The following is a 12,897-nucleotide window of genomic DNA, read 5'->3' on the forward strand; positions in this document are numbered from 1 at the left end:
TGGTTGGTTTGTTTGTTTCTTACCTTTTTACACTGAGATTAAACTTTCAGTCTATTTACCGTTTAATTTAACACATCCTTTGTCATAGTCCAAAGATTATTTTAGATAAAGATGAATTAAAGTAAAAGTATATGACCATACTGGAATTCTGAAAATAAGTGGTGAAGGGTTTCTACAGTATATTTCTCTTAAAAAAATTTGGATCAGAAAACTCCGAAGTGGCTGAACTGAGTTACTTTAATTTATTCTCATTTATATAAAAATTGAGATTATTCTGAATAACAGCTCTTACCTGCTCTAATGGTTTTAAATGTTTTAGATTCATGTAAATCATGCTTACTATGCTATAAAATTATTTTCATCAAGCTAGCAAAATGCATTTCACTGAGTCACCTACCAGTCTCTGCAAAATATCACAGTTTTTCATCAAAACATACTAATACTTGAATCTCATGGTGAAGAACCAGAGTTAAATTGCATGAGAAGGGTAAGCTTTCCCCTGTCTGCGTTCTGAAAAACAGCTGGAGTGAATTGGCTTAAAGTTTCCAGAAAAATTAAGCTTGAATCAGATGTTCAGCAGTTGAAACCACTGTAGTTTGCTTAAGTGGAACCTTAATACAAATTTGTGTTTGTATACAGAGCCTGGAATTACGCTCTTTGTTGAGTTTACTGAATGTTTTGGAACAAACCCCCAGATTTCATACTAGAGAGAACAATGAGCCAATGAACTCACACCCTGGTATGTTGAAGTAATGCAAATGGGAAAACGACAATATTATGAATGTCTGGATCCAGAGAGAAATTGTTTGAGTTGTTGTAACTTTAGCAGAATTGGTTGGCTGTTTCAGTTTGATCAGATTCTCTCTCGCTTGAGGACAGTGTTTCCAGAGGTTTTTTGTAAACCAGTACATCCTTTTTATGAGACTCCAAGGGACATGAAGTGTAAGAAGTAGATGGAATCTGTGCAGATCTAGTTTGAATAGGCCCTGGATGGTGAAATAATGATTATTGCATAGGATTCAATAAAAAAAGTTAAAGAAAATGCCCATAAATGTCTATTAATAATCTCTCTAATCTCTATTGTGTGTGTATGAGACAGAGCCAGAAGGAAAGGCAGACATGGGGATGATAGCTGAGTTTTTCCACTGAGATATCTAGTTTTAACATTCATTATTTGGTCTCATTTTCAGTAATGGGTCTTGGTTAAAAAGTACTGCAAAGCAAAAGAAAAACTCCAAGAGAAAATTAAATCATCTTTTTTGAAGAGAAGCTGGACAAGGAAGGCAATAATATTAAGCTTTGCATCCTGACCACAGTCTGAGCAGGTAGAAATTGGAGAGGACTTATGCATGTAATGTGGCATTGAACACTTGCTTGCAAGGTAGCTGTCTCTGCACACCAGAGGATTTGTACAGAAGAATTCCCTGATATTTAACTAGGTGAATTACAGCATAGGGAAACTTCCCCATGAGGTGAGTGAAAATCTTTTGAAATGCATTGAAGCAGTTTGCTATTTTCACACAGTTACCCTGCCAGCCTTAATATGCAAAACTGCACTGAATTCCAGATGGCAAGATATCGAGGCACAAGCTGGCTGTGCTGCATAAAGTTTCACCCTATTTGCAAACAGGCAGAATTAAAGTTGACCATTCAGCCTGAACTACTAGGATTTTCTGCATGAGTGCTTGGTTTCTGAAGCTTAACACTGCACTAGAGTCGTGCAGCACTTCAGTGTAACATTTAGTTCATGGGTATGATTATTCAATAACAAATATAAAAATAATTATGTTAACAATAAAGTAAACTTAGTGATAAATTTATTTAGCATATGCATATTCATAGTGTTCAATACACAATAAATATAAAAGTTATATAATCTGTATTACTGAGTAGCCTGATAAAAATAAATGCATGAGTCTTTAATGGAATTTTGGTGTCATTCAAGCCATTTCTGCATGAATGTAACAAAACAGACATTTTAGTTCCCATTGCAGTTTGGTTATCACAATCTAGTTTCACAGTAAAATATAAGCTTTTCAGTCTGTAAAATCCATTAATGATCACATTAAACTTTCCCAGATTGTATGAATTGTCAGGTTTAAGCGATTCTTTTTTAAAAACAATTACCTGTCACTTGCTTCTTGCAGTTTGTTAAAATGCTATGTCAATTTACAAAGACTGAGGGAATTTGACACAGGAATTTTAAAGGGGAAGAAACTAATCATTGGTTTACCTAGCATGAGTGCTCAAGTGCGCATGAAGAAAATGAACATTGATTCAAAATATAAATGAAAGATTCTATTCACAAGTGGAATTGCCAAAGTTTAACTTGAAAGACTGTTTTCTTTTTGAGTTCTAAGGAAAATAAAAATGATAAACTTGTTGAATAGCTTAAAAATTGTATTAATTAAGACAAATTATAACATATGTATTTTGGAGGACTAGGTAGCTCTTAAGGAACACAGGTCTTCATTGAAATAAAAGGGAAACAATGTTTTCTTCTGAGAGTTTTTGAGGTCCAGCCTTGAAGCGTTTTTCATATGACTGAGAATCCCAATACAATGAACTCATGTATTCTTTTGGTATAATATTGGGCTTCTGTGAGCTGTGCAGGACCTGCAAGTTTAAGTTGTGCTTCCTTTTTAGCTTGACTGGGCTATTTGAACATCACCATATTTAAAAAGCAGGAGAATCTTGGTGGGTTGTGATTATAAAAGTTAGAGACTCCATTCCTTCCCCTCAGCATATGTAAATGCAGAGGATAATGCAGTCTAGCACAGTGAATGTAGAATATTTCTGCTCTAACCTCTTAACTGTGCGCCTAAGCAAACAGAAATTTAATGCAATCTGAAATACACTACAATAAGCTTCGGAGCCCATTGTGCTGCATTCTGTAAAAGCACATAATAGTGGTTAGAGACTGTCCTAAAGTACTTCTAATAGTTAATACCAAATGGAGCAGGTCATCACCATTTTACAAGTGAAGATTTGAGGCATAGGGAGAACAGACTAACTTTTAGGTATGCCTGCAACGTTTGGACACCTGATTAAGAAGTGAGAAATGTCTGAAATAAATGAACAACTAACATGAAACAAGTTATTTCAGAATTATCTAAGAGGAGGCATTTAAAGCATGGATTACCTTTGAAAATATAGCACTAAAGACTAGAGTCAGTTCCTAAAAAATGTTCAAAGCCACCTCAGGTTAGTTACGTTCCACCTCTAAAAAGTCAAGCCCTAAGTGATTTATCGAAGGTCACATATGATGTCTCTTGAAGAAGCGAAGACTTCTCTGGCATTGCAATCCCTTGTGTTATCTGAAAAAAATACTCTTCAGGTAGTAATATCAACCTGAACCTTGTTTAGAAGGAAATTTTTTGTGTTAGAGTTTCTCTGCCATCTGGCTGACTTTGTATTACTGTTCTGTTACTCATAATCTAGTTGCATCATCTCTGTAAAATTTACGGTAGTGAAGGAACTGACTTCAGACATTTTTAAGACAGTAAGAACCATAGAAGGCTCAAGCCCTGTAACTGCAACATCCCTTAAATGCACACATCATGTCATTTGGAAATCCTTGTAATGTTCAGAAGCAATTTGCAATAATACATTGATATGTGACAGTACTAGAAGAAGCTTCCTTTACAGTATTAATAATAAAATTTAAGGACAGAATGCAAAATGTGTAACATGTTGAATGTGTTGCTTTTCAGGTGTTCAAAGCTATGAATATTCCTCAGATCAGAAACCCTTCCTTACCTCCTCTAGAAGAGATGCCTGAAGCCTATCATGTGAAGATAGCTCTCCTTGGTGCAGGACCTGCAAGTTTAAGTTGTGCTTCCTTTTTGGCTCGACTGGGCTATTCGAACATCACCATATTTGAAAAGCAAGAGTATCTTGGTGGCTTAAGGTAAAAAACAATGACAACAAATCACTGTTTCCAATTATTGTAGACAGCATAGCGAAAAATACTGTGCCAACGTAGTTAAAACTGCTACAGTTACAGGCAAGATTTAACTGAAAATTTCGTGGCTAACTCCTACAGTCTCTTCATATGACCTCTAAAATTCCAAGGTGAAATTGTTGTTATTAAATCAACACTTTAGAAAATTATGTCAGGAAACCTTTTTCCTAATCCAAAACTTTTGAAACAAGGTAAAGTACTTGTAGCCCTACATAGTGAAAGAACTAGTAGATGTTTAAAATGCTTTAGACATAGTAATTTCATGTAGAATTTTAAATTTAGAATGCTTTCATGAGCTACATTATACAAATAAAGGTGGCAGTGAATAAATCCGTCATGTACACCTGGACTTCGAAGTTTAATAAACCCTACCTTAAGAGTGAAATAAACCCCCTACAATTCCTAACCTTCAACAAATTACAGATACACAAAGGAAGGTACCGTTGCAGTTTTTCTGTATGGTGAACACTTGGCTGATATTTGCATGATGTCGTTGCCTTTACACTACAAGATATTTTTTTATCACTTTATCAACAGCTGAGATTGTATCTTAAAAGTTGGTTGGAATTCCTAAGTATAAGATAAAATACTTCAGAAACTGACTAATGGATACAAACCCGTTCAAAAGCAAAATTAAATTTTGCATGTTGAAGGTGTGCTCACTAAAGTGTTCACACAAAAAAAAGTGAAAATAAACAGAGAGAGAAAGAAGGGTGATGCGCTTGCACTTCTCACTGCAGCATCACTGAGATCAATAGAATTGACACTGTTAATGAATTTGATCCATAATGTCAAATACTTATTCAGTGCTCTGGAAGACAGTGAATCAATGCTGGAGAAGTTGAACTGATTACTTGCATTTTTCCTACTAATGTCCAGAAGTTTTCTACATAATTATCAAGGTGTTAATACATAGGCATTTAACCATGGAGCTGTTTTACTTGAACTGCAAATTTAGTATATGAAATACCTGTTCACCAGTTAAGTATCATATTTTCGCAAGAACTAGATTTAAAATCAGTTTTGTTGCTGTAAAGTAATGAGAAATAATGAGATTTCTGACAATGAAGCTTTACTTGGTTACAGGTTAGACTCATGTTGGACTCAGCAATTTAATACAGTACTTTCTGCAGTTGCTTACTGTGTTTGAAGCAATATGATCTTAAGTTACACCTGTTCTTCATGTTTTAAGTTGAATTCAAAATAAAGCTTAGTCTGTTTGTTCTACTGTAGAAGGCCTTAGGCTGAATTTTGCCTGTTCTGTTAGTATCTTAATGGTCAAGAAATGAATTTTAACTTGTTTATATTTCTTTGGAGTTTTAAAGAACACATAGCAACCAAGGTGGAATTTTACTTCCATTCACTCCAGAAAGTTTGACATCTGGTTTAAGGGCATCAATTCCTTTTATCCTTTTAATCTTGCAACAGAAGAGTGGCTAGCCTGCGGCAGCAACCATCTATTATTACGTTTTCAAGACTTTGCAGTGCATCTTCTAAGAAGTTTGGGTTATTGATGAGTGTGTTTTCAAGGCTTCATAGACTTTTCAAATGGCTAAAAAGACTAAATAATGTTTGTGGAATCAGCCATTTGGAAGCGCAGTGCTTGTGCCTTTTTTATTTACTCTGCCTTTTTTAGTAAGGATGTTTCTTCACGTACATATAACATCATAGCTAACTTCAATTATATAGTGGAGATAGAAAAGTGTCTAGTGATTGCAGTTCCTGTGTTGTGATATTTAAGCATAGCATAAGTCTGTGGTTACCTAAACATGTCTGAAATTTTCACATTCATAGGCAGGTTCTCCTACATTTCACCAGTTGTACAAAATGTATGCTTTACAGTAAAGTAGACATGAGTAGATTGCTCTCTTGCTTAGAAACAGTGAACACACTCGCTGCTAGTGTTCCTAGCTATGCCACTAGTTACAACATGCCAAAATATTTCTCTCAATAGGCCAAAGGGATATCCCTTGAGCAAAAGAAATTTGGGATCACTGAGAAACACCAAGCACCTGTCCAAGCACCTCTAGCTTGGATCAGATTTGAGGAAGAGGTGAATCTGTGGGACACTGGCCCATCCACTGCATCCCTTTTGCACCTCTGTTCCATTTCCTTTTTCCCCTCTGTCTCTCCATTGCAGAGTCAGAGACTGTCTTCTGCTGCTGGAAGAAATTATATGAGAATTATTGATTTACCCACTGATGTTCATAAAAAACTTCCTTTCATGGTAATTTTGCATGCATGTGTCCTCACAGAACTGTGTGGGTTTGTCTACGAACATATATGTACATTATTACATACATATGTGTACATTTATACATACATATATGTGGGTGTACTCCACAGCACAAAACTGTATGTAAGTGTTTCAGAAGAGCAAAAAATTGTTTACAAATTCTGACAGTGACATAACTCAGCCAGTGCTATTCTGGGTTCTAGGAGTCATGGAAAGGGCCTTTAACAAAATATATAGGTGGCTTGGTAAACAGAACTATATTTTATTAGATTTCTTTATTGAATCTCTGTTGCAGTATCATATTTATATTTTAGTTTCTCTCACACATCTTTTTACTTAGTGTGAAAGTTGTGCTGTCATGACACGTTCATTATATCTGATATTTAGAACAATTTTCATTGCACGCTAGTCAGGAAAGGTTAAAAAAGGGCAGTATTAGAAACTGTAAGGATGAACGCTGCTTTCTTATCAATACAGTTAAAGTTAATGCTATTTAAAATAAATTAATTCCTTCTGGCCTGTCAAATTTAGATGTTAAAGATGGTGTGGTCACTAACAATATGTAAATAAAGGCACAGTGAATTTCTTGTGCCAGTGCTTTGTTACGGAAATTATAGAATCCATTAACTTGAAAACGGATTAAATTGAAACTTAGAAATAGCTTGGGACAGACTTTCACATATTCAGGTTTCTGCATATTCAGATTTTTTACCTTCAATGAACAAAAGTATCTAGAACAGACATTCACTGTGGTTACCTGTAATGTGTTTAATGGCAAAAATTTTTAACTGAGTTACATTGATGTAATTTCATTGGAGATAAAAAATCTGTACCAGCAGACATAAATTGAGATTCTATGTTTGCACTTCAGTTTCCCCATACAGGAGATCTAGGAGTTCTGTGATTCTGGGAACTTGAAGGTGTCATTCCTAAATCTCCCCAGAAGGAGAAAATGCCAGCTAATAAACATTAAATCAAAAAGCAGACTTGAGACCAAAAGCTGATGGAAAATTACTGACTTTGTCCATCCTGAAAGATAATTTTAAAAAATTATGAAGTGAAATGGAGGAGGGTACAGTTTTAAATAGTGTTGCTCGAAATAGCATCTGCAAGACTTTAAAAAATACATATATGGGAAATTTGATTCTTTTTTATTGGACAGCTTAATGATAGCTAGATTACTTTGCTTTTAGTAGCTATGGGATCTTTTCTTAAATGCGTGTCTTAAGTTTTTCAGTGTTACATATTCTGGTGAACACAAATAATGGAGCTGAAGCTCTTTTGGATGCAAGCTTAACCTATGTTAAAAGTTTACCTTCAAGTGTGGGCAGGATTGGCCTCGAGGTGTTGCCTTCCTGGCCCGTATTTTTAACATTGGGTGAATAATCGTGTTTTATCACTTTTACAATTTAAAAAAGCCAATGGTCAAGCTTCAGCACATTTCTGTTCACATAGATCAAAATTAACTAAGGTATGTTATAAGTATTGAAATTTTAACAAATAGAGAGAGCCTTCATTCCTCATAGCTGGAAGTATTTCACAGGTGTTTTCATTTATTTTAGCGCATCTGAAATCCCCCAGTTCCGATTGCCGTACGATGTAGTGAATTTTGAAGCTGAGCTTATGAAGGATCTTGGCGTGAAGGTAATGAAAAATATATCGTGCCTATATATAGCTCAAAGAAAAAGAACAAGAACTCTGCCAAAGATTAACAGCAAAATGTCATGCACATTAGTAAAGAACAATTAAAAGCTATGCTAGACTGAGGCAGGAAGATGCTTCCTCTTGCTCAGGGCATTTGTCTGTCTCCTGTCTGAATGCCACTAGTTTGGAAAAGGGCAATCAATAGTTCTCATCTGGCATGCCTGCATGTGATTAATTGTCTGTAAGAAACAAATTCCTAAATTGCTTTAGGGGTTCAATGTAGCTATTGGAATGATTTGATTTTTTTTAATCGAGTTTTTTTCATGCAGGTTTGGCAGTACTGAAAACATTCGTATTTGATACTTCTTTCATTCCCTCTTCCTGAGATTTTTCTTAGCAGTTTATCCTACAGTCTTGCATCCAAGTTAATTTTATAATAAAATGCATGAAATTAAACAAAGTGTTAGCATGATTGTCTATTATAAACAATAACAGTTATTCAACTTCTTGGAAAGCAATAGTTATGCATTATTCTGCTAAACAAATGTGTGTTGTTTATAGACAATGGGAACATTGCTTTATTGTTAATTTAGGGCTCGAGCTGAAGATTTAGATAGTGTTTAAAATTGCTGCACATTTTAATAGAAGTTACAAGTGTAGAATGCATCACTGGAGCAAGTTTTTGAGTACCAGGAGTGGTTGATACATTTTAAACATGATACTAAAGCAATCAGTGAAACAAGAAATTCTTCTTGGAATCTTTTGTGGTGGGTCATATTGTGAAGCAGTAGATTATTGTCACAAAACCCAACTGAGAACCCCATTCTGCCCAGGTTTTATAAAAATGCTGGTAAAATGTAAGTTAAGGTTTTTAAGTGTTATATAGGTCTATTTTCCTACTCCAAAGATCCCTTTCAACTCTTGACAACACTGATAGAATGGAGATTAAGTTATGGATGGGGCTAAAAACAGAGCACCTTGACAATTTTTGACAAACTAGGCTCCTGGGAACCCTCTGCAAAACTCAGCTCTCCAGGGTTCCCTGTTATGAAAAGGTCTCCAGAATGGACTGATAGAGCCACCATGTCATCTTGACCTGCGAGTCCTGTGCAGTTTTGAATTATAGCAGATAATCTCAACCTAAATTTGCTTCCCAGCTCTGCCATTGGTTTACAATTGACCCTTTGGCAATCTGGTTAACTAAATACCTTCACTTTATACTTCTGTGAGTTTGAAAAAATTTCTGGTGTTTACTTAAAGCATTTCACATCTGTGGTGGAAGATGCTGTATTGTGTAAATGCTCAGTAGTGCTGTTTATTCAAGTAATTCTAATGAAATTAGTAAGAATTAGTCAGCTGAATAAGGATTACAGAGCTAGACCTTAGGAATATTACATATTCCCACATAAAAAAAAGTATTGCCATTTAAATTCCTTCATTAGGTTTTCACAACATATGTACATAATAGGATAAAAAATGTAATGACAATTTATGGGAATTTTGTTACCAGTGAGGATGCAGGCTGTATTCTTGAAAGGATTACAGCTGTGCACGGCTTTCGCACCTCTGATAAAATACTAAATCTCCAAAAACAAAAAGAAATTTAAATTATTATACACTGCATTTTACATCTGCCTCTTTTTTTTTTTTTTTTTTACCAATAGGAAAAATATATTAAATAGAATATAGGCAGATTCAATAACAAACAATATACACAATTATATGGAGACTAAACTGTTAAGATCACAAAGTGCAGTGCTTACACAGTAAAGTGTGGCATTTTGTAAAGTGAATATACAAGTGATATCAAAAAGACTGGGGGGAAAACATTCAAGTTCAGAGAGTCTAAAGTACAGAGATAAAAACACACATACCCATGTCAAGAAGTACAAAATATCAGAAGATGAATGACACACACTTTGTGCTCAAAAGCCTTGGGGTTAGGAGAGATGAACAAAAGGTGTGTGTATCTTCAATTGCATGACGCCAGCTATAGAGAGACAGCTATAGTTGGTTTGCTGAACACGCAGCAAACACTCTTCCCCGTCTCACTCTCTTAACAGCTGTAGTTGCTGAACCTGTGCTCAAAGCAGGATATCAGCTGGAACATTACAACAGTGTTTCAGCTTTTGCTTCTGGTAGTTGAACTGAAACAAATATAGATCATAGGTGCATTTTTATTACTGTGACTTATTTCTTTCAATAAATGCCCAGCAATCACCACACTCTGGGCATTGTTACTTGCCTAAGTTAAAATGAACGATTGCAAGTTTAAATCAAAGTTGATCTCATTTCTAATTTTGAAAACCTTTGTTATTTTACCATGCAGAACAGTGTGCTTCATTTCAAGCAAGTAGGACATGCTGTAATTTGCACAGAACCTTTTTCAAACACAGTGCCAAATCTGGCTCAGTCTTTTGCAGGCAGGTTTTCTGAATCCACACAAATACCATTGTCTTCACTGTGGGTTTTTGACATAAAGCTGTTCTAGGTAATGGTCACAGTGCAAAATTCATGCTGTGAGCTTTGGGAGTGCAGCACAAAGCAATACCATCCTTCCTTTGGGACTGGTGATGCATTCTGTGCAATTGTAGGCCTACCAAGTGCTTGATGCTGTGTGGGAAAGCTTTGGTTGGTTTTCTGTTCAGAACTCCTGTTAATACATGGTACTGTCATGTCTTATTTTCTTTATTTCTCTGTAAGAGGCTTTATCTAATGTTTCTGCAATAGCCTAAATTGCTTGGTTTTGGTTAGTGTGCTGGGTGATCTGTTTAGCACATATTCCCTAAAGGAGGTTCTTGCTTCTACATCATGTTTCTTAAATTCTAGTTTTCACATGGGAATGCACTGATTTACTCTCAGTAGAAAACTGCCATTATAACATTTACTTCAGTATTGTGTTCCACAGACAGGCTTTGTTTGTTTGTTGAGCTTGCTTTAACTCTTAGCCTTTAGCAGAAACCAAGCTCACCTGTAGTGGTCCTCATCTGAGGATGATTTGAAGGTACAGTTTATCCATATCTAGTTCGGGCCACTTACTTAACTCAGAGCCAATCCAGCCTTCTAAGCCTGATTTTGGGGGAAAAAACCCAACACATTCTTTTGCATTGTATTTTCTTTAGAAGATACTGTGAGATGTTTGTATATGGGTTACAATAGGAATTATTTTCACGTTGTCATATTCAAAGCAAGTAATGTTTACTTCTTTCAGATAATTTTTAGTAAAGGTCTTGCAATGGATGGAATGACACTCCATACCTTGAAAGAAGATGGCTATGAAGCGGTCTTTATTGGAATAGGTAAGAGCACCTCGCTGTCCCGTGTTTTGTCATCTTTGAATTGAATGACTGTCTAAGAGTAAACTGGGACTTTTTCTGTGTTAATTGCGTGACATGAGACAGCTTCAGTTTCATTTGTTATGGAAGTGTGTAATGTAAGGAAAATTAAAAAAAAACCCAGGAAGGTAAAGCTAGCTCTCTTAAGACAGGTGTTTGTTAACATTTTCTCATTTATACGATAGATTTGTAAGTAAGATGAGAGTGTAGCTGAATGGATTGATTTATTATTTGTTTAATAGTTTTTAAAAAATTAAAAATAGTTTAAAAAAAGTTTAAAAGTAAAAAAGTTTTACTTGTAATTTTAAATACAAGTAAAAATTACTTGTAATTAATTGCCATATTGTCCCAGAGTGATACACAAATTCATTTTCAATTTCTGCAAACAGCTTGCTATGCCCACATAATTACTGAGTCTATATGTAAGGCAGTGATACCATGCTTGGGTGCTTTTTTGTTTCTTCCATATAAAACATGTAACATCCTTCAGATAGACTGTAGTGAAATGTAATTAGGGAATGGGTTAACAAAATAAGCTGACTTTGACTTATACTAAAACTGGCATCATAGGCCCATCTTCTCTCGTAGGAAGAAAAATTCCTGCACTTGCCTGCTATTTGAACCAGTGCTTCTTTTTAATGTTAGATTAGAATTGTTATCCATTTGCAAGTATTTTGAAGTGCAGCTGGACCCATCGCTACCATATGATAGGCATGTTGAGCAGGCATCGTCTACAGTTGGTATGAGGCTTAATGCTCTTTATTGATCTAGACATTGCCTAAGTGAACATAATAGAAAACAAGTTGTCCAACTGTTCCTCCTTCCTATTATTGATTACAGAGATGTAATTCTTAGTACAGTGACAACTGTTGTTTGCCATCTGGGTATGCAGTATAATAAGCTTTGCAGGTCTTTTCTGTCATGTGATTGTAGTACTGTGTTGTGATTTATATAATCCTAAATCCTCACATTGTTAGAGAACTTCTATGTATAGGAATTCTGATGTGTCATATTTTGATGTAATTGTATACAAGGCAGTGGTCCAACTGATCTTCTTTGTTTTAATCTGTCTTTCAAACTGCTTTGTGAAATCTCACCAGTGAGAGATTCATTCATAAATAAACTTTTTTTTTTTTTGGGAGTCTAGCATTTAAGGAAGATTTCTGTCATTTTTTTAATATTAGCATGATTTTCCTGCATTTCTGACTCAGAAATTTAATGTAACACTTCATTTAAAGGTTAGCAAAAATGACCACTGAGCACTGCACATGGGACTGGAATGTTTTATGTATGTGAGCTTATTTTTTTACTTTATGTAAGTTATCCTAATGTAATATATTTTTTTATAGAAATATATCTAGAAAGCACTGTGCCATACACATGCTAGGTGAAAGGATACAGAATTTTAATAAACAAGGGAAGATATCTGAAGCATAGTTCTGTCAGCCATGTGTTCACTGATTGTATTAGGAAACAGAGGGCCTAAATGTTAATGAAGGATTATGTGTTCCTACAAAGTTCTGTTATTGGAAGCTACCTTGCATTTTTGATGAAGCTGATCCCTCTCTGTACCCCCAAGTCTGCCTGCCATCTCTCTTTTATAGTACTGTGTAAAACACTGGACAGTAATGTGGCCTTGTATACTGGTAATGAAAGACTGAGGACAAACCAAGTGCTCTCTATATTAATGCAATAGAGTGTTTATAAATTTTAAGCAA

General features: G+C 35.2%; 1 protein-coding gene across 2 annotated transcripts in view; it reads left to right on the forward strand.

The window, feature by feature from the left end:
• DPYD (dihydropyrimidine dehydrogenase) overlaps nt 1-12,897 on the forward strand; it is a 335,213-nt gene that overhangs the window by 108,748 nt on the left and 213,568 nt on the right. For both annotated transcript variants that reach the window (XM_051624784.1, XM_051624785.1), the window contains exons 6-8: nt 3,714-3,910; nt 7,763-7,844; nt 11,056-11,143. In XM_051624784.1, the coding sequence (XP_051480744.1) occupies nt 3,714-3,910; nt 7,763-7,844; nt 11,056-11,143 (367 nt within the window). The remainder of the gene's footprint in view (nt 1-3,713; nt 3,911-7,762; nt 7,845-11,055; nt 11,144-12,897) is intronic.

The sequence above is a fragment of the Apus apus genome, chromosome 7, assembly GCF_020740795.1.
Source record: "Apus apus isolate bApuApu2 chromosome 7, bApuApu2.pri.cur, whole genome shotgun sequence".
Classification (NCBI taxonomy): Eukaryota; Metazoa; Chordata; class Aves; order Apodiformes; family Apodidae; genus Apus; species Apus apus.